The sequence below is a fragment of the Carassius gibelio genome, chromosome B25, assembly GCF_023724105.1.
Source record: "Carassius gibelio isolate Cgi1373 ecotype wild population from Czech Republic chromosome B25, carGib1.2-hapl.c, whole genome shotgun sequence".
Classification (NCBI taxonomy): Eukaryota; Metazoa; Chordata; class Actinopteri; order Cypriniformes; family Cyprinidae; genus Carassius; species Carassius gibelio.
Window position 1 is genome coordinate 22,240,359 of NC_068420.1, and position 23,378 is coordinate 22,263,736.

A 23,378-nucleotide genomic window follows, 5' to 3' on the forward strand; every position below is an offset into this window, starting at 1 on the left:
ATATGATCGCCATCAGTTCGTAGAGGTGAATGAAGATGTATCATATCGAACACAAGTGCAGTATGGAGTACCTCAAGGCTCAGTACTAGGGCCGCTACTCTTCACGCTTATATGTTACCCTTGGGAGATATCATCAGGAAACATGGTGTTAGCTTTCACTATTATGCTGATGATACTCAGCTCTATATTTCTTCGCAGCCTGGTGAAACACACCAATTTGAAAAACTAATGAAATGCATAGTCAATATAAAAAACTGAATGACGAATAATTTCTTACTGCTAAATTCTGAAAAAACAAGACTTCATGGTTGCTCTGTCAATTCTTCGTCATCAGTTAGGAACCTAGGTGTGCTATTTGATCACAATCTTTCCTTAGAAAGCCACATTTCTAGCATTTGTAAAACTGCATTTTTCCATCTCAAAAATATATCTAAATTACGGCCTATGCTCTCAATGTCAAATGCAGAAATGTTAATCCATGCATTTATGACCTCAAGGTTAAGATTATTGTAATGCTTCATTGGGTGGTTGTTCTGCACGCTTAGTAAACAAACTACAGCTAGTCCAAAATGCAGCAGCAAGAGTTCTTACTAGAACCAGGAAGTATGACCATATTTGCCTGGTCCTGTCCACACTGCACTGGCTCCCTATCAAACATTGTACAGATTTTAAAATTTTGCGTATTACTTCTAAAGCCCTGAATGGTTTGGCACCTCAGTATTTGAATGAGCTCCTTTTACATTATAATCCTCTACGTCCGCTACGTTCTCAAAACTCAGGCAATTTGATAATACCTAGAATATCAAAATCAACTGCAGGCGGCAGATACTTTTCCTATTTGGCGCCTAAACTCTGGAATAACCTACCTAACATTGTTCGGGAGGCAGACACACTCTTGCAGTTTAAATCTAGATTAAAGACCCATCTCTTTAACCTGGCTTACACATAACATACTAATATGCTTTTAATATCCAAATCCGTTAAAGGATTTTTAGGCTGCATTAATTAGGTAAACCGGAACCGGGAACACTTCCCATAACACCCGATGTACTTGCTACATCATTAGAAGAATGGCATCTACGCTAATATTAGTCTGTTTCTCTCTTATTCCGAGGTCACCATAGCAACCAGATCCAGTCTGTAACCAGTTCAGAGGGTCACTGCAGTCACCCGGATCCAGTACGTATCCAGACCAGATGGTAGATCAGCACCTGGAAAGGACCTCTACTGCCCTGAAAGACAGCGGAGACCAGGACAACTAAAGCCCCAGATACAGATCCCCCGTAAAGACCTTGTCTCAGAGGACCACCAGGACAAGACCACAGGAAAAAGATGATTCTTCTGCACAATCTGTCTTTGCTGCAGCCTGGAATTGAACTACTGGTTTCGTCTGGTCAGAGGAGCACTGGCACCCCAACTGAACCTGCTTTCTCCCAAGGTTTTTTTCTCCATTCGGTCAGCGATGGAGTTTCGGTTCCTTGCTGCTGTTGCCTCTGGCTTGCTTAGTTGGGGTCACTTCATCTACAGCGATATCGTTGACTTGATTGCAATTAAATGGACATACACTATTTAAACTGAACAGAGATGACATCACTGAATTCAATGATGAACTGCCTTTAACTATCATTTTGCATTATTGACACACTGTTTTTTTTCATAATGAATGTTGTTCAGTTGCTTTGACGCAATGTATTTTGTTTAAAGCGATATATAAATAAAGGTTACTTGACTTGACAGTTTACCCACAGTAGTAATTAAAGGAATATTCCAGGTTCAACAAGTTCAACTTGAACTCGTGCACTCGTTGCCTTGACTAGTATTTGTGAGCATAATGTTGATTGCCACAAACATTTATTTTGCCTTGTCCCTCCTTTTTTTTAAAGAAAAAATAAAAAGTCTAGCTATTTCCACAGTAGCTACGATGCATAAAAAATGCTTTTTAACATAAAAAAGAAAAATTATTAACTATTTCTGTGGAAAGCTGTAGAATATTTTTCTTGGTTGCATCACAAATATATAATAAAAATGCTTAACATATACTGAACCTAGAATTTTCCTTTAAATCTATTTTAAGTTAAGAAATAGCATCTCGGAGTAGCTTGCGTTCATTTATATTTATATATATATATATATATATATATATATATATATATATATATATATATATGTTCTGTATTTCATTGAAAGCTTGCAGGGTCGGATTTAAGCAGACTAAATTATTGCAGAAGTCCTGCATGTGTGACCAGAGATAAAAAATAAATAAAAAAAATACGAGGTATAAACATGAAAAACATGTATTGTTCACAATAAGATAAATGCATTTAGAAAAAAGATAGGACTTTAAAACTACTCAAGCACACAGGACTATAGATTGACTTTACGGCCACGTCTGCCAATGTTTTTAAGACAGGTGTATTAATGCGAAGGGTAGATTATTTTCTTCATATATTCACACACACCTATGGAAACCTCTTTGATGAGCTCAGCAGCCAGGTGTCCGCCCTGCACCAGCACACGTGTCCATGTGGACAGATCCCAGTGTGTCTCCACACGAAACACATGAGACTCGATGCCTCGGCCGGTGCCTGTTCGTGTGGCGAACACCAGATCTCCACCCAGAGCCGGAGAGCTGCGGACGCTGCCCGAGTGGACCAGCCTGCAGACAGAGACCAACACAGAGTTCATCCAGCTGTGACTCTGACAGCACATGAGGCTTTGCTAGAGTAAGGACTGACCGTGTAGCGAGCAGCGGGTGCGTCAGGAGAGGAGAGGTCCAGCTCTCATGTGTCCAGGGCACTGACTGGAACAGCAGGAGGTCTTTCTCTGTGAGCGCCATGACCACTCGTCTGTACTGATGCCGCCCACCGTCCAGCTCCAGCTGCACACAGACACCGCAGCCAGACGATACACTTACAATGCCAAAGGACAAATATCTCTCAACTAATGCTGTAAACTATCTATATTATAAAACAGCTCTCTGCGAACAGTGTATGAAGTAACTACCGGTAGTCACATGTAACTAAAATAAATGCAATTGTAATCTTTTACAGTTACTGAGAAAAATGTATAATTAAATTGCAGTTGCTCATGAAAATGTTAATTACAAAGAAGGTTACATCTGAATATTTTCACACATACACAGATTTAATTAGTTTCTTTCATAAATAACATTGACTGCTTTAAAATATGAGACACTTTTGTTTCAGGAGTTTAGGACACAGAATAGGACACATACTTATTCTATAACTGTTTTATATTTCAATTTGTGTTTATGTGCATGCTTTATTTATTTTTTTAAGATCAATTGTTTTATTTTTTCCCCATTGTTTTGTTTGATGCCAGTGTTTCCGGTCATAGCTATGCAAAGATTTGATTTCAAAAAAGGTATTATAGCTTTTAAACTATATCTTATGGTTTATTTTTTTTTTTTACTTCAGAGCGTTTTCAAAGTAAAAGGCGGTGCTAAAGTCTGATTCTGTGATGGCTGTGCTTTAAAATGTTTTTATTATGATCTTAATTCGAGTGATTTTGAAAGTCTTGCTTCACGTTTCAAAATGATTAACAGTTGAAAACATTAAAGACATTAAAGAAGTATTGCTATTTGCCTACTGTAGTGTAAAGCAAATATCAAACACCTATGAAATACTCCTTTTCATTTATTTTGCATTGCAACTATTTTACAATATATGGCTATTACCATCATTGGGATATTATTGGAGTTCTTTATAAAAGTGCAATACATCAAATAATTTAACTTTAAAATGTGCAAAAAATTCTTCATTTGTCTCTTTTTTTAAAATATGCAATAAACATATTGTGGACTTCATATTGTGACATTATCGTATCGGGAGATATTGAAATGAATGGATAATAATAGAAAAGGTTAACATTATATAACAGTGAGAATAATATAATAATTAAGACATCACTAACAGGTAAAAAATATAATTGTAGCACATACATTTATCGAAACACTGCAAACTAAAGTTTTTTTTTTTTTTTTTTCATTTATTTAAATTTCATTATAAAATTTACTAAAAAATCTGAAAGCTGAGACTTTGTTTACATAAAGTGCAAAGCTTTACAGATAAGACTTGAAGTTTTATTCACACATCAACAAAACACAGCATAGAATAAAAGACTGATTCCTATCAGTTCATTACAATGAAGATTGATTTAAGTTGGGAAATCAACACTTTCAACCCTAGTGTTAAGTGACAATATTGCATTTCACTGCATTTTATGTGTGTTTATATACAGAATATATTTTATGTATTTCTTTTATAATATAAAGAATATTTAATAGAAACTATAAGAATATATAAAGAGACTGAATGCTGGTATGATTTACTTTGAATTAGCCTATAATATAGTTTTGATTTATTTTTTATGTGATTTCAATTTTTCCTTTCTCTCTGAAGTGTTTCAAGCTCTTGGTGAATGAAGAAGATCTGTGAAGTTGCAAAGACTAAAGTCTCAAATCCAAAGATAGAGAAAATCTTAATCAAAGTTAACACTCTGCCACGCCAAAACAGCTCATTCAAACACGCCCCCACATCTATATGTCACTACGTGGAAATATTTCCGTAATGCCGCCCTAATGTTCACACAAAGAAAGAAGTTGTGGTTTCAGTAACACAGAAAGTGTTGAAGCAGTCATGTCAGGGAGATGTGTGTCTATCTAGAAGAAAGCTAAAGCCCTTCATTTGACCTTCTGAAAGTAGATGCATTTAGCAATCTTTAAGATAGTTTAAGATTGAATGAGCTTTCTTAACCGTCCGTGTCTTGTGTTCTGCAAACACATATGAGCTTCATCACTGTGTCTGTCACACGACTCAGTACCTCTTTCAGTCTTGAACTGATGGTAAAACTAAGGACATTATTATTTGTCTTTACATTTATTATGAAAGATGAAGCTCGCAATAATGGAAAGGGGCGTTACATTTCTGACGAGTGCTTGCAGTGTTTGGCCAATCACAATGCACTGGGTCAGTCGGCCAATCAGAGCAGACAGGAGTCAGGAGGGACTTTGTAGAAAACGACACGTTTAAGAGAGGCAAGGTATAGAGGGCCTAAAATAATGTACAGTATTTGAAAAAGTTTTTTTAACATTAGAGCATGTCAATATATACTGTTACACCAAATAATGATAGGGGTGTGACGGTTAGTATATAACCGTGAGACCGGCGGTTATAGTTGAACACCGTCATTAGAACTTTATAACCGCCAAAACCGTGTCACTAAAATATTTTTTACAAACATTTTTTATCAAAAATTATTTTCATTTTTTAGATAGGATCATCAGATGCGCAATATATCGGGAGACATGGTTTTTACCACTTAATGAAGTTTTGTAAATCGTCAGACATGATATTTACCACTTCATTAAATTTTGCTTTGTAGAAAACCTTTCTTAAAAACGAATTTCATTTTGAACAAATTTTATCTTAATTTTAATAGATGTTTCATCAACCAATTGCATGTATTTTAATAAATAAAAAGCAAATATAGCAGACAATGATAACCGTGACATGGAAGCACCAGCGCGCCGCGTTCACTTGCACTGCACTGTGAACTAGAGCACATCTCATCGTAAATGAAACTCAGCGTAGGCCTATGCCTCATACTCTAGCATTAAATATCTTTGCTGCATCCTTTCTAGAACAGACAATGGCTTTTTTTTTTTTTTTTTTTTTTGGCTCGCATCAGCAAAGCATAGACCGCAAAACAATCAGCGGATGGCGCGCAGGTGCGGCTTTGAATTTGCTCAAAAAACTTTGGCGCGGATGATGAGTTTTGTGACAGACCTCCTTAATAAACGGAGGTCTGAAATCTCTGCCCCTTTACCGATCAGAGCGCGCGCTGAAACGGAGTTAACCCGCTATCTCCAAGATCAACCAATTGACTCTACGGCAGATCCACTAGCATGGTGGCGAGACAATATGAAACACGCTATCCGCCGGTTATGTTATGAACCGTCACATTTGACTCACGTCATAACCGTCATCACCAATTCTGAAACCGGCACACCCCTAAATAATGATCTTTAAAAAAGCATCATATTACCCCTTTAACAGTTTACATCAGTTATTCTGCAGGTGTTAATAAGGGTCACAAAAAGGAACTTGTTTTATAAAATGACACTTTTACTTCATGCATGTTTTGAGAACTACATGTCATGATTGACCTCAGAGTGCAAATACCACTGTGTCTGTGTGTGTGTGTGTGTGTGTGTGTGTGTGTGTGTGTGAGAGAGAGAGAGATACCAGCTCTGCCAACCACCCGATGTGTTTGACTGTGCAGTGTGTGTTGCCGCTGGGGTTGCTCAAGAAAGAGTTGATGTGGTCCATCATCTGTGGCAATAGGGCAGCAATATTTGTGTGAATGGCTGTGAACCAGGAGTGAGTGGAGGCCCCATCTTTACACCGCAGCACCACAGTGTGCTGTCCGTCCGGAGAGTGAAGCTCCAGCAGCCTGAAACAAACACAACATCCATGAAAACATCCCCATCCCAGCGCTGCACTTAAATCTTACAAGTAGCACGCCACATAATCAGTATTTCTTCAAAGTAATTTGCGAAAGGTTGATGTTACTTCTTTAATTTAAAACAGAATACTAGCACTACTTTTTAAGTAATTGCATAAAGTAAAGCATTTCTGTTCATTTATGTCCAAGTTCTTTTTTAATTGGCAGGTACTTTCATTTAGTGCAGTCAAACGATAAATCGCATCCAAAATAACAGTTTTTGTTTACATAATATATGGGTATACTGCGTATATTTATTATGTATATATAAATACACACATTCATGTATATTTTTAAGAAAAATGTTAGGTTTATATATAAAATTTATTTTATATATAAACCTTTTTATCAAGATGGCGCCGCACATGGCTGCTTCAATGATTGGCTCTCCAGTGTTTGTACTGTTTTTGTTCGTTTTTCGTTTAACAAACACGATCAGTTTCACCAGGGATGAACTGCTGAGCATTCGGCAGAACACACCACAGGATATTTTTCTGGATTTCTATTATACAGACGTTTTACTGAACATTGTTATCGGAGGAGCTGATCAAACGCTTCAGGACGCGCAGACGGGGGAAGCGAGCGGGAGCGCTCGTCAGACTCAGGAAGCGCGGATTGCGCGGCCTAGCATCCATCTGGCAAATCTCCGCTCTCTACCCAACAAAACAGACGAACTCCTTCTGCTCTCTCGGACAAATAAGGATTTCTCTCACTCTGCTGCTCTGTGTTTCACCAAAACCTGGCTGAATGAAGCCATACCGGACAGCGCGCTCCATCTGCCGGGCTTTCAGCTGTTTAGAGCAGATCGCGAATCAGAATCAACAGGGAAATCGCGCGGTGGCGGGACATGCTTTTACATCAATGAACGGTGGTGTACAGATGTAACTGTGTTAAAGAAGATGTGCTGTCCTGATCTAGAAATGCAGTTTGTCAACTGCAAGCCGTTCTATTCGCCGCGGGAGTTTCACTCGTTCATTCTGGTTAGTGTTTACATCCATCCGCAAGCGCATGTGAGCTCAGCTTTACAGAAACTCGCTGATCAGATCACAGACACAGAACAACAACACCCGGACTCTGCTTTAATCATTCTTGGGGATTTTAATAAAGCCAATCTCTCCCGTGTACTGCCAAAATACAGACAGCATGTTACATGTCCCACCAGAGACAGTAATGTATTGGATCACTGCTACACCACAATAAAAGATGCATTTCACTCTGTTCCACGAGCAGCTTTGGGACGTTCTGATCACTGTCTGGTTCATCTTATACCGTCCTACAGGCAGAAACTAAAATCAGCTAAACCTGTAGTAAGGACTGTAAAAAGATGTACTAATGAAGCAGAGCAGGATTTACAATCTTGTTTTGACCTCACTGATTGGAGTGTTTTTGAAGCTGCTACCACCGATCTGGACGAACTCACAGAGACCGTAACATCCTATATTAGTTTCTGTGAGGATATATGCATTCCTACAAGGACTTATTTAACATTCAACAATGATAAGCCATGGTTTACAGTAAAACTCAGACATCTTCGTCAGGCCAAAGAGGATGCCTACAGAAATGGTGACAGGGTCTTGTTCAATCAGGCCAGGAACACACTGAACAAAGAGATTAGAGCGGCTAAAAAGACCTACACTAAAAAGTTGGAAAACCAGTTGACTTCCAACGACTCAACTTCAGTTTGGAGAGGACTGAGAGCCATCACGAACTACAAGACACCATCCCCTTGCACTGAGGCTAATCAACGATTAGCTAACGACCTGAATGAGTGTTATTTTATCGTATAGATTTTAAAATATTGCTTATTACTTATAAAGCCCTGAATGGTTTAGCACCTCAGTATTTGAATGAGCTCCTTTTACATCATAATCCTCTACGTCCGCTACATTCTCAAAACTCAGGCAATTTGATAATACCTAGAATATCAAAATCAACTGTGGGCAGCAGATCCTTTTCCTATTTGACGCCTAAACCCTGGAATAACCTACCTAACATTGTTCGGGAGGCAGACACACTCTTGCAGTTTAAATCTAGATTAAAGACCCATCTCTTTAACCTGGTTTACACATAATGTACTAATATGCTTTTAATATCCAAATCCGTTGAAGGATTTTTAGGCTGCATTAATTAGGTAAACCGGAACCGGAAACACTTCCCATAACACCCGATGTACTTGCTACATCATTAGAAGAATGGCATCTACGCTAATATTAGTCTGTTTCTCTCTTGTTCCGAGGTCACCGTAGCCACCAGATCCAGTCTGTATCCAGATCAGAGGGTCACTACAGTCACCCGGATCCAGTACGTATCCAGACCAGATGGTGGATCAGCACCTAGAAAGGACCTCTACTGCCCTGAAAGACAGCGGGGACCAGGACAACTAGAGCCCCAGATACAGATCCCCTGTAAAGACCTTGTCTCAGAGGACCACCAGGACAAGACCACAGGAAACAGATGATTCTTCTGCACAATCTGACTTTGCTGCAGCCTGGAATTGAACTGCTAGTTTCGTCTGGTCAGAGGAGAACTGGCCCCCCAACTGAGCCTGGTTTCTCCCAAGGTTTTTTTCTCCATTAGGTCACCGATGGAGTTTCGGTTCCTTGCCGCTGTCGCCTCTGGCTTGCTTAGTTGGGGTCACTTCATCTACAGCGATATCGTTTACTTGATTGCAAATAAATGCACAGACACTATTTAACTGAACAGAGATGATGACATCACTGAATTCAATGATGAACTGCCTTTAACTATCATTTTGCATTATTGACACACTGTTTTTTTCATAATGAATGTTGTTCAGTTGCTTTGACGCAATGTATTTTGTTTAAAGCAGTGCATAAATAAAGGTGATTGATTGATTGATTATTGCAGATTTGAAACCCCCAACACCCATTCTGACCATCTCCCTAAACAACCATTAACACATTCTGCAATCCCCCTCACCACACCTCCTGCTCTTCAAATCTGTGAAGATGATGTGCGCCAGGTTTTCAATAAGAACAAAAGAAGAAAAGCACCAGGCCCAGATGGTGTTACACCAGCCTGTCTGAAAATCTGTGCTGACCAGCTGGCCCCCATCCTTTCACAGATCTTCAACAGATCCCTGGAGTTGTGTGAAGTACCTTCCTGCTTCAAACACTCCACCATAATCCCCATTCCAAAGAAACCCAAGATAACAGGACTTAACGAATACAGACCTGTGGCTCTAACGTCTATCGTCATGAAGTCGTTTGAAAAACTGGTAAACAGGAAGTTTAACCTGCCACAGGAGCTGCTGAAACAGTTCTACTCAGCCGTCATTGAGTCTGCACTGTGTACTTCAATAACTGTCTGGTTTGGTTCAGCAACAAAATCAGACATCAGAAGACTACAGAGAACTGTTCGGACTGCCGAAAGGATTATTGGTGCTCCTCTGCCCACCCTTCAAGAACTGTATACATCCAGAGTGAGGAAAAGGGCTCAGAAAATCACTCTGGATCCCTCACATCCAAGTCACCCCATCTTTGAACTTTTGCCATCTGGTCGTCGCCTCAGAGCCGCAAACACCAGAACAGCAAGGCACAAGAACAGTTTCTTCCCCCAGGCAATCTACCTCATGAACAGTTAAATGTTCCCTACTTATGCTTATAAACGTGCAATATACTTATATTTATTTGTTAACCCTCCATCCTAGAACATTCCTGCATCTCAATCAATCCTATTCCATTATCATTTATAGCACAATTGTTTATAAACAATAATATTGTGTATAAATACACTTATTTATTTGCCAATTTGTAAATCTCTTTTTTTTCTGTGTTGTTGTCTCTGTTTACTGGAAGCTTATGTCACTAAAACAAATGCAATAAAGCTCTTTCTGATTCAGATTCTTAAATTATATTAATGTAAATGCATGCATGTAAATATTTGGGTGATGTTAGCGCAGTGGATAAGACACATGCCTTTGGTTTGAGAGACCTGGGTGAAAGTGAAAGTGAAGTGACATTCAGCCAAGTATGGTGACCCATACTCAGAATTTGTGCTCTGCATTTAACCCATCCAAACTATACACACACAGAGCAGTGAACACACACACACACACACACACAGTGAACACACACTCGGAGCAGTGGGCAGCCATTTATGCTGCGGCGCCCGGGGAGCAGTTGGGGGTTCGATGCCTTGCTCAAGGGCACCCAAGTCGTGGTATTGAAGGTGGAGAGAGAACTGTACATGCACTCCCCCCACCCACAATTCCGTCCGGCCCTAGACTAGAACTCACAACCCTTCGATTGGGAGTGCAACCCTCTAACCATTAAGCCACGACAGTTCGAATCCACTGTGAGACACCAATGTGTCCCTGAGCAAGACACTTAACCCTTAGTTGCTCCAGAGGTGTGCGGCCTCTGACATAGATAGCAATTGTAAGTCGCTTTGGATAAAAGCATCAGCTAAATGTAATGTAAATGTAAATATTTACAAAAATATATACATGAAAGAGTGTATTTATAATTAGATAATAAATATACATCATACACATACATATATTATGGAAAAAAAATTTTTATTTTGGATACGATTGATCAGGCTTAATCGTTTGACAGCACTACTGTCATTCATGTAATATCATGATTTCATTATGTTAGTTAATATATGCTAAATTAATAATTCACAGCAAGTGTTGATTTTAGGGAGCTTGACATGTTTCTATGAGATACAAATCCAAATGTTGCTTTTGTCTTCAAAGCAGAAAGATAGTCAACCTCATTAGCAAAATACAGTTTCTGGCTACTTCTGAGATCTCACACACAAACACACACGCACCTGTTTTCCAGGTCAGGCATGGTGAGGTTTCGGCTGATGAAGCTCATTTTGAGCGGGATGACCTTCCTGTCACGACTTACACTGCTCTTGGCCGACTCGTCGCTGCTGCTGAGGTTTGGGGACTGAAGACGCCCATCCCAAGGCAGATCGGCGCTCACAGTGGACTTCTTAAAGAGCGGAGACACCTCCCTGATGTACTTCACTGCACACAACACATACAGCCTAACTGAGTATTCAATATCAGAAACATAAAAATACAAAACATTACACATGAGGATCAGTGTGTGTGTGTTTGGCCAAAAGAGGCTAAGACTCTGAGCTTTAGGTCCAGTCTAATGTTTTGATGATGTTTCGCAGGACTGTGTGTGCTTGCAGGCAATGGACCGCTTAACACTGAACATGAAGATCCAAAACCAGTTTGAAGTCTAGGACCTAAATAAAACATTTGAATTCTTAAACCATATTTAGATGTTTCCTTTATACTGTCATGAACATCTGAAACATTTAGCCAAGTGTGTCCTCATCCTTACAAACAACAACGGCACACTGTTCCTTACTGATAACATGCTTGAGTAGAAACACACTTGGCTTGGCTGAGGAATTCAGTTTGGACAGATGAATGTAAATTGTGATTGCTTGGGTGCCAACAAGACAAAAATAAATAACTGCATTCAAGAGGAATACTAGGGATGCACTGAAGTGAAAACTCTTGGCTGAAGCCGAACAAAATGAAACACTGGACCGAAGGCCGAATACGGTCTTACACAGCAAATCAAGACTTCGCAGAGAGTGAGAGTGAGTGTGCTGCTTATATGTGCGTGTAAATGAGGTGCAGGTGTGGCAAGGAGATTGACTGAGGAATGATGTGCAGGTGTGGCAGGGTGATTGTGATGCAGAGACTCATGGGAAATGTAGTTAGGGTGTGGTGCAACAGATAAGAGGTGCTAGAGTCCGAGTGACATCTGGTGGTGAGTGTGGAATTGTCCTGACTGGAGTGCCCTCTACAAAAGTTCATGTAATGATCGTGACAGTTATAGATTTCAAATATTTTGCCCATCTCTATGTACGTCACTAGGAACACTTTGCATAATAATCTCCACCTACCGTCTTGGGAGAAACGGAACTCTGACCTGCCCCCCCCCCACACACAGACGCTCTGGTTGGTGTGATAGCATCATGTCGAGGAGTCAGTGTGTTTTTAATTGTAAAGGCAAGTTTGTTTTATTTTCACTGCCAAAGAATGAAAATCAGAAGAACCAATGGCTAAAATTCATTTTTACCACAATACCAGAGCAGTACAACAAATCCCTTCTGCTGTGTTCATAACATTTCACTGATGACTGCTTTTTTAATCTCAGAATCAGAATCAGAAAGAGCTTTATTGCCAAGTATGTTTGCGTATACAAGGAATTTGTTTTAGTGACATAAGCTTCCAGTACACAGAGACACCAACACACAGACAAAAAAAAAAAAAATGTAGTCAAATAAATAAGTGTATAAACAATTGTGCTATAAATGATAATGGGATAGGATTGAAAAAGATGCAGGGATGTACTAGGATGGAGGGGTAACAAATAAATATAAGGATGTTGCACTTTTGTTTGCATAAGCATAAGTGGGGAACATTTAACTGTTCATGAGGTAGATTGCCTGGGGGAAGAAACTGTTTTTGTGCCTTGCTGTTCTGGTATTTGCGGCTCTGAGACGCCGGCCAGATGGCAAAAGTTCAAAAATGGGGTGACTTGGATGTGAGGGATCCAGAGTGATTTTATGAGCCCTTTTCCTCACTCTGGATGTATACAGTTCTTGAAGGGTGGGCAGGGGACTACCAATAATCCTTTCAGCAGTCCGAACAGTTCTCTGTAGTCTTCTGATGTCCGATTTTGTTGCTGAGCCAAACCAGACAGTTATAGAAGTACACAGTACAGACTCAATGACGGCTGAGTAGAACTGTTTCAGCAGCTCCTGTGGCAAGTTAAACTTCCTCAGCTGGCGAAGGAAATACAACCTTTGTTGGGCCTTTTTTACAATTGAGTCAATGTGATTGTCCCACTTCAGGTCCTGAGAGATGGTGGTTCCCAGGAATCTGAATGACTCCACTGCAGTCACAGGGCTGTTCATGATGGTGAGTGGGGAAAGTGCAGGGGGGTTTCTCCTGAAGTCCACGATCATCTCCACTGTTTTGAGCGTGTTCAGCTCAAGGTTGTTAAGACTGCACCAGACAGCCAGCTGCTCAACCTCTTGTCTGTAAGCAGACTCATCACCGTCCTGGATGAGGCCGATGACTGTAGTGTCATCTGCAAACTTCAGGAGCTTGACAGAGGGGTCTTTAGAGGTGCAGTCGTTGGTGTACAGGGAGAAGAGCAGAGGGGAGAGAACACATCCCTGAGGGGCGCCAGTGTTGGTGGAGCAGCTGTTTGATGTGAATTTCCCCAGTCTCACTAACTGTTGCCTATCTGTCAGAAAGCTGGTGATCCACCGACAGATAGAGCTAGGAACAGAGAGCTGGGTCAGTTTGGTCTGGAGGGTTGTTGGGATGATGGTGTTGAAAGCCGAACTAAAGTCCACAAACAGGATCCTCACATAAGTCCCTGTTTTGTCCAGATGTTGCAGGATGAAGTGCAATCCTATGTTGATTGCATCATCCACGGACCTGTTTGCTCGGTAAGCAAACTGCAGGGGGTCCAGTAAGGGTCCAGTGATGTCCTTCAGATAACCCAGAACCAGTTTTTCAAACGACTTCATGACGACAGACGTTAGAGCCACAGGTCTGTAGTCGTTAAGTCCTGTTATCTTGGGTTTCTTTGGGATGGGGATGATGGTGGAGCGTTTGAAGCAGGAAGGTACTTCACACAGCTCCAGGGATCTGTTGAAGATCTGTGAAAAGATGGGGGCCAGCTGGTCAGGACAGATTTTCAGACAGGCTGGTGTAACACCATCTGGGCCTGGTGCTTTACTTCTTTTATTCTTCTTGAAGACCTGGCGCACATCATCTTCACAGATTTGAAGAGCAGTAGGTGTTAATGGTTGTGCAGGGAGACTGTCAGAATGGGTGTTGGGGGTTTCAAATCTGCAATAAAACTCATTCAGGTCGTTAGCAAGCCGTTGATTAGCCTCAGTGCAAGGGGATGGTGTCTTGTAGTTTGTGATGGCCCTCAGTCCTCTCCAAACTGAAGTTGAGTCGTTGGAAGAAAACTGGTCTTCCAACTTTTTAGCGTAGGTCTTTTTAGCCGCTCTGATCTCTTTGTTCAGTGTGTTCCTGGCCTGATTGTACAAGACCCTGTCCCCATTTCTGTAGGCATCCTCTTTGGCCTGACGAAGATGTCTGAGTTTTACTGTAAACCATGGCTTATCGTTGTTGAATGTTAAATAAGTCCTGGTAGGAATGCAAACATCCTCGCAGAAACTAATATAGGATGTTACACTCTCTGTGAGTTCGTCCAGATCGGTGGTAGCAGCTTCAAAAACACTCCAATCAGTGAGGTCAAAACAAGATTGTAAATCCTGCTCCGTTTCGCTGGTCCATCTCTTCACAGTCCTTACTACAGGTTTAGCAGATTTAAGTTTCTGTTTGTAGGATGGTATAAGATGAATCAGACAGTGATCAGAATTTCCCAAAGCTGCTCGTGGAACAGAGTGATATGCATCTTTTATTGTGGTGTAGCAGTGATCCAATATATTACTGTCTCTGGTGGGACATGTAACATGCTGTCTGTATTTTGGCAGTTGACGGGAGAGATTGGCTTTATTAAAGTTCCCCAGAATGATTAAAACAGAGTCCAGGGGGTTGTTGTTCTGTCTCTGTGATCTGATCAGCATGTTTCTGTAAAGCTGAGCTCACGTGCGCTTGCGGATGGATGTAAACACTAACCAGAATGAACGAGTGAAACTCCCGCGGCGAATAGAACGGCTCGCAGTTGACAAACTGCATTTCTAGATCAGGACAGCACATCTTCTTTAACACAGTTACATCTCTACACCACCGCTCATTGATGTAAAAGCATGTCCCGCCGCCGCGCGATTTCCCCGTGGATTATGATTCGCGATCCGCTCTGAACAGCTGAAAGCCCGGCAGATGGAGCGCGCTGTCCGGTATGGCGTCATTCAGCCAGGTTTCCGTGAAACACAGAGCAGCAGAGTGAGAGAAATCCTTATTTGTCCAAGAGAGCAGAAGGAGTTTGTCTGTTTTGTTAGGTAGAGAGCGGAGATTTGCCAGATGGATGCTAGGCAACGGCGTTCGAAATCCGCGCTTCCTGAGTCTGACGAGCGCTCCTGCTCGTTTCTCCCGTCTGCGCGTCCTGAAGCGTTTGATCAGCGCCGCCGCTCCTCCGATAACAACGTTCAGTAAAACGTCTGAATAATTTAAATCTGGTAAAAGATCTTGTGGTGTGTTCTGCCGAATGTTCAGCAGTTCATCCCTGGTGAAACTGATAGTGTTTGTTAAACAAAAAACAGGAAAAACAAACAAAAACAGTACAAACACTGGAGAGCCAAGCACTGAAGCAGCCATGCGCGGCGCCATCGAGTACTACATACATACTACATACTACATAATCTCGGTGAGTACAAGGCGGGATTTTCAAAGTGTTTGGCCATAAAAGAGGGTTCATTACAAACTTTATTTAGACCAACGAGCATCTCCGAATCACAACGCGAAGTATGATTATGAAGTTATGTGTTTGTTTTCTCCCGAGCGTCTTATCAGTATGTGTGCTGTCTGCAGCCTGTCTGCGCTGATCTTCATTTACAAACATATCATTAAAATGAAGTGTAACTCTGTGAATACTAAATGAAGAGACATGAGAGAGATATCTATAGAAAGCTTGACATGTCTACTTTAAAACTAAACAAGTGCTGCCGAAAACAAATATTCTGTGATAAAGTAATCCATATGAAAACAAGGCGATGTCTGTTTTTCACGTCTCCCTTCATTATATCTAATGTGACCACGCCCCCGCGCTGAACGCGCTATTCAGATTCAAACTGAAGCGTGCGGCTTGAATACACCCACACAGAAGAAAAAGCAGCGAGACTGTTCAAGTTGTTTATTTTACTGTTTGCTTCGTGATGAGAGGAATAAGACATAATTCACCCCAAACAGATGCTAACGCATAGTTTACCATGGAGGTGTGTGCGGAACAACCAATCAAACCTGACTATGTTAGTTGACCAATCAGAACACAGTATGCTACCGAAAAGTGGGGTTTAAGGAAACTGAATCTTTTGAACAGCTTTGCGCAAACCGTTTGGGGATCTCTGAGAATTGAGATAATTTTAAAATGATATTTTGACAAAATTACAATGTTTTTTAACCTTGGATTGATTTAAACCTAATGTACAGGACTTATAAACAGTGATAGGAAGCTTAGAATTTTCATCTTACTGGCTCTTTAATAAAGCTGTTGTAATTACTAGCATCATTAATTTTACAGAACAACAGTAAAATTACAATACTAACATTTATGAATGTTGGAGTTCTTGCTTTTTCTTCAGCTGAACACATGTGAGCTCATATAATGCAAGCGAACAGGAGACAATGTAGAACAACCACAGAGCATCATCACTCTGGAGCCTGCTGGTGTTGGGTGATAAACTCCATAGTCACACCATCCTGACATCAGCCTGTCAGATATCTGATACACAATATTATCAAGCTAACTTGTTTATTTATTAACTTCAATATTTTCATAGTAAGAGAGTGAAACAACTCCAGGGTAAGGATAAAAGTATCCTAATGTTAGTGTCATTTATTAACTAATAAGGCTATATCTTTGTAGACAAATAGCATACGGATGTTCTAAACTATTTTTAATAAGACTACATTAGAATTTGGAATGGAATACATACATACATACATATATATATATATATATATATATATATATATATATATACACATACAGTATTGTTCAAAATAATAGCAGTACAATGTGACTAACCAGAATAATCAAGGTTTTTCGTATATTTTTTTATTGCTACGTGGCAAACAAGTTACCAGTAGGTTCAGTAGATTCTCAGAAAACAAATGAGACCCAGCATTCATGATATGCACGCTCTTAAGGCTGTGCAATTGGGCAATTAGTTGAATTAGTTGAAAGGGGTGTGTTCAAAAAAATAGCAGTGTGGCATTCAATCACTGAGGTCATCAATTTTGTGAAGAAACAGGTGTGAATCAGGTGGCCCCTATTTAAGGATGAAGCCAACACTTGTTGAACATGCATTTGAAAGCTGAGGAAAATGGGTCGTTCAAGACATTGTTCAGAAGAACAGCGTACTTTGATTAAAAAGTTGATTAGAGAGGGGAAAACCTATAAAGAGGTGCAAAAAATGATAGGCTGTTCAGCTAAAATGATCTCCAATGCCTTAAAGGGGTCATGACATGGGTTTTTTTATTTTATTATTATGGTCCCTTAGGTGCAATTATAGTATTACTATAGTTAAAAAAAAAAAAAAAACTTTTAAAATGTAGTGAATTATGACATTTTCCCACCCTGTTTCTCATCCTTTGATTCAAACAGTCTGTTTTGGGTTGTTTCCCCTTTAAGAGTTCAGTGTTAACGCCCACTGTTATGATTGGCTAACGACATTTGACGGAACATTTGCGGATTGAGCGTAACTGTTTAGTAGCGAGTGATGCATTCGAAGCGATGGCTCTTGCAATGATAAAACCTTATATGTTTGAGCTGGAATCAGATGAGGAATCAGAGGAAAATGAACCATCACCACAACAACGAAGACTGGATCAGCCCGTGTCCACATGGAAAGTGAAACTATTTTGAATTAATAAAAAAATTGTAACCCGAGACACTTGAAAACGGTTTATTGTTGCATAATTATTCTATAGTTTAATATGCTAACAGTTCAACATTATTTACCTAATTTCAATGAAATGATAGGGTGTACTGCAGACAAAAATGCATGCACAGGCCATATTTGAAGATGCAGCATTGATAAGGCAACATTTTTAATCTTCTATTACATGTAGGCCTACTAGAAAGGCGACATATTTTCAAGATTCTCTTATACAAATAAACTGCATCCATTTTTCCCTGACGTCAGGATCTTTCGGCAGCGTATTCAAAGATGTTGTTTGTCCACAGCCAGGAACAGCACATCTGCGTGGCATTGTAATTTTCCTGTACACAGACCCACTCGCTGTCCGTCGACTGAACACTTGTGAGGCGCGCAGCGCGACAACGATCCGAAATGAGCGTAGTTGTCTTGTGCTGGAGGCGGTCATATGCAAATGGTTGGAACGTCACTTCGCACCGTGACGTCACTTCTTACCATGGATCCAGAACGAGCTGTATTTAGAGCTTGATTAAATAAATGGCTCGTTTATAATGGGGAGGACGTCTTAAGCTATGAAACTTGCAGGACGTTTTAATGGTACAAAGACCTCTTATATTCCAAAAGATCAAGGCAAATTTGGTTTCTCATTTCATGACCCCTTTAAAATGGAGAGCAAAACCAGAGAGACGTGGAAGAAAACGGAAGACAACCATCAAAATGGATAGAAGAATAACCAGAATGGCAAAGGCTCAGCCAATGATCACCTCCAGGATGATCAAAGACAGTCTGGAGTTACCTGTAAGTACTGTGACAGTTAGAAGACGTCTGTGTGAAGCTAATCTATTTTCAAGAATCCCCCGCAAAGTCCCTCTGTTAAAAAAAAAGGCATGTGCAGAAGAGGTTACAATTTGCCAAAGAACACATCAACTGGCCTAAAGAGAAATGGAGGAACATTTTGTGGACTGATGAGAGTAAAATTGTTCTTTTTGGGTCCAAGGGCCACAGGCAGTTTGTGAGACGACCCCCAAACTCTGAATTCAAGCCACAGTACACAGTGAAGACAGTGAAGCATGGAGGTGCAAGCATCATGATATGGGCATGTTTCTCCTACTATGGTGTTGGGCCTATTTATCGCATACCAGGGATCATGGATCAGTTTGCATATGTTAAAATACTTGAAGAGGTCATGTTGCCCTATGCTGAAGAGGACATGCCCTTGAAATGGTTGTTTCAACAAGACAATGACCCAAAACACACTAGTAAACGGGCAAAGTCTTGGTTCCAAACCAACAAAATTAATGTTATGGAGTGGCCAGCCCAATCTCCAGACCTTAATCCAATTGAGAACTTGTGGGGTGATATCAAAAATGCTGTTTCTGAAGCAAAACCAAGAAATGTGAATGAATTGTGGAATGTTGTTAAAGAATCATGGAGTGGAATAACAGCTGAGAGGTGCCACAAGTTGGTTGACTCCATGCCACACAGATGTCAAGCAGTTTTAAAAAACTGTGGTCATACAACTAAATATTAGTTTAGTGATTCACAGGATTGCTAAATCCCAGAGAAAAAAAAAATGTTTGTACAAAATAGTTTTGAGTTTGTACAGTCAAAGGTAGACACTGCTATTTTTTTGAACACACCCCTTTCAACTAATTGCCCAATTGCACAGCCTTAAGAGCGTGCATATCATGAATGCTGGGTCTTGTTTGTTTTCTGACAATCTACTGAACCTACTGGTAACTTGTTTGCCACGTAGCAATAAAAAATATACTAAAAACCTTGATTATTCTGGTTAGTCACATTGTACTGCTATTATTTTGAACAATACTGTACACACACACACACACACACACACACTAAGCATGGCACCTTACATCAGCTTACTTCATGGAAACTGAACTTCTCATAAATGTTATGTCTGTTCTGCAAGCTGATAATTATTATGGCTGGACGAATTGCTTTCTATTTCACTCTCAGAAGAATAGTGGTCTGTAGAAGCATCCTGTTCTTATCTCAGCTTCACCGTTCACGGCTGATTTAATCACTCATTGCTGCTGCTCACAACACCTTGAGAAGCTACACTCATCTGACATGCATCTGATAATAATCATTCACCAGAAGCTGAACTGACTGGTTTATAATGCACATCTCTGAGCAGGTCTAGAATTTGCTGTACTGTTATTGTGCCACATCATGGGATTATTTCTGAGCCATTTAATGATCTCATTAGATCCACCAGGACCATCAAACAGCTTCAGCTCTCGTTTTAATTAGGCCGGTGCCACAGAGGATAATGTATGTTTGAGCAGAGCCCATCCCATGAGACACTGCTCCACATATCTGACTGTCAGCCTGCAGATCTCTGATCATGATGCAGTGCTGCAGAACACCACCACTGACAACACGGGCCGCCGTCAGCAGACACTATCAGTATATAATGGGGCCTGTAAGTATTTTGTCCTGAATAATAGTATAATTTCCAGCGCCTCCCATCTAATAGTTTCAAAGATGGATTGTGATATTTAATGTGGCCTGATCACTGTAGCCTCCTCAGCTCAAGCAGCACATGAACTGATCAGCTCAATCTTTATTACTAGTTGCAAAAGAGAATAAACATCAATGAACATCAGAAAAAAGTTTGAATGAAACAGCTGTCATATAACAGTGAAATTTATCATGTTTCGTGTAATCACTCAATCAGTCAAAAAAAGTTCAGAAGTGATGACTCAGGAAAACCATTCAATGACCACAGATTAGATCAGAGTAGGCTTCGGTTTCACTTTTAAATTAATTTGTTTTGGTTTGACATTTATATTAAGCCTAAATACTACTTTAGAGGATTTGTTGTGGAAAGAATGGATCTAAAATAGCCTGTGTTTGTAATGTTTGTAAGCATTTTGCTGTATTTACCAGTATTTTAGCCAAATAAAATGTGGCCAATTTAGCCTAATAATAAAATGACATACAGCCTACTACCTACTGTTTTCCCTCTCAAAACACTTATAGGAGTAGTGCTTTTTGTTTTGTTGTTTGTTAGTTTTTAAATTCATGCTGCAAACATTTAATATCTTGAATGCCTAATTTAATGTCTGGTCAAAATCTAGAAGAGATGGTGCTGTAAGCGCAAGTACCAGATCAAGACTCTCTTTGTGATTGTTTTGAGTAATGAAAATATTGTACTTTATTATTATTATTATTATTATTATTATTATTATTATCAAAACCGTTACAGTATTAATACAGTGGATGAACTTCTGTTTACTAACATGAATGCAGTCTTAACGAAACAATAATTAAAGCACATTAGAAAACATATTCAGTCTCTTCGTAGTGCCAGACTAAAAGTTATGAACGTTGTGTCAATATCCATAATAAAAACGCTGTTTAGTGGAACTTAAGTGATAAGTTCAGCGCTCCGTGCGGGCCTGAACAATCCCCGCGGCTCGAGTGATCGGCTTACCCTCCAGCGTCACCTCCTTCCCGGCCTTCTTCAGCGCCTGCACCGCCGCGTCGTGCGTGGCATCGCGGAGGTCGCTGCCGTTGACGGAAATGATCGCGTCGCCGACCCGCAGGGCTCGACTCTGGTCCGCAGCTAAACCGGGGAAGATCTTCGATATGAGGATGGGCATACGGTTCTCCCGTCCCCCTTTAATACTGATCCCCAGTCCGCCGGACTCCTGCTTGACTATCCGAACCCTCCGAACCCCCTCCGGCCCCGCCGGGTCACAATAACCGCTGGACTCTGAGTCGGACCCGTTGACCCGACCCGGACTGTCGTGTTGCCCGCGGCTCTGATAAACATCTCGGTTCTGTTCGTTGCCATTAGACACGCCGTTCCTTATCTGAGAGCCGTGCTCGGAGTGTCCCGCGGGCCCGCCCGGTTCGCCCTCCGCCGTCAGGGTGAGTGTGTCCCGCGTGAGCTCCGCGGTGACCCGGACCCAGCGGTCGCTCAGCAGCAGGTCCAGATGACCCTGTTTCTCCGCGCGGGTCCACACGGCCATGATCAAACTTTAACTCATCATAAAGTTTACCCTCGCTCGACACACCCACTCACACGCGCAGTTCCCCGAGGAAGGAACAGGAACCGATTGTGTGTCTGTTGAAGAAGTTAAAGTTAAAGTTAAAAAGTTAAATCATCGGTGTATTTCTGAAGCGGCTTGAATCTGTGATCACTGCACGATTAAAAAATAAAAAAATAAATAAATAAAAACTATACAATTAAAAACACCCTTCTTGTATGTACTTAATTATTCATGAGATGGGCGGTGGATTAAAATTATTTTTCTTCCCTCCCACAGAAAAAAGGCCAACAAGACACCCTGTGCTGTGATTTCACTACAGTTAACTTTACCCTGGTGAAATCACTGCAACGGACTTTATTTATTTTGTGCATTTTCCTTTTGCTGAGAATATTTTTTTATTGTTATTCCCCACCATTCATTGTTAATTAATTAGATACAAATATAATGTCTTTTGTAAAAGGACACCACACTGAATGATAACACACTAGTTTTCAATAAAAACGAAAACATTAGATAGATAGATAGATAGATAGATAGATAGATAGATAGATAGATAGATAGATAGATAGATAGATAGATAGATAGACGGACGGACGGACGGACGGACGGACGGACGGACGGACAGACAGACAGATAGATAGATACATATTTAATTAGCAAAATCTTATATTTATTTATACCGGAACGGCCACAAACTTTGTGCAATCCAAGCACACATCTCTCAGGTTGCAGCCTGGGGTGGGGAAACTCTTCCTGCACAGAGTGTCTGGAGAGAGAGCACAAAGTCCTACAGACAAACAAACAAACTTTTAGCATTTTCTAAAGTCATTTAACTTTTGTAAAATCCAGCACTCCAGTTGACTGTAAGGGATAATGCATGCATGGCTGGCTGTGCCTTTAACGATTTTAAGCCAAGAGCCACCCAACGTTTAATGCACAGCCATGTGTCACCTTGCTTATACCTTGCTCATTTGCCAGCATCTAAAAGCTAAAGCTGTGAATGTTGTTTCACAGCCCAAATTTGTAAATGCTAGGTTTACTGGTTTAAATTTTATTATGGATATTGATTTATCCATATGTCTTTAAACACACACACACATATAATTTGAATAAATTATATTTTTTCATTTGCCAGCATCTAAAAGCTAAAGCTGTGAATGTTGTTTCACAGCCCAAATTTGTCCGGAAGGGTAAAAATTATGGTTATTTTCATCAGTTACAGAAAATAACTGCGCTGAA

General features: G+C 40.5%; 1 protein-coding gene across 1 annotated transcript in view; it reads right to left on the minus strand.

The window, feature by feature from the left end:
* The window catches only part of LOC128014363 (beta-2-syntrophin-like), a 39,412-nt gene extending 17,206 nt beyond the window's left edge, over positions 1–22,206 (minus strand). The window contains exons 1-5 of the mRNA XM_052597932.1: positions 21,578–22,206; positions 11,326–11,527; positions 6,267–6,474; positions 2,736–2,878; positions 2,460–2,656 (exon numbers count right to left, since the gene is read on the minus strand). Of these exons, the coding sequence (XP_052453892.1) occupies positions 2,460–2,656; positions 2,736–2,878; positions 6,267–6,474; positions 11,326–11,527; positions 21,578–22,118 (1,291 nt within the window). The 5' untranslated portion in view covers positions 22,119–22,206. The remainder of the gene's footprint in view (positions 1–2,459; positions 2,657–2,735; positions 2,879–6,266; positions 6,475–11,325; positions 11,528–21,577) is intronic.
* Between the last annotated feature and the right edge of the window lie 1,172 nt (positions 22,207–23,378).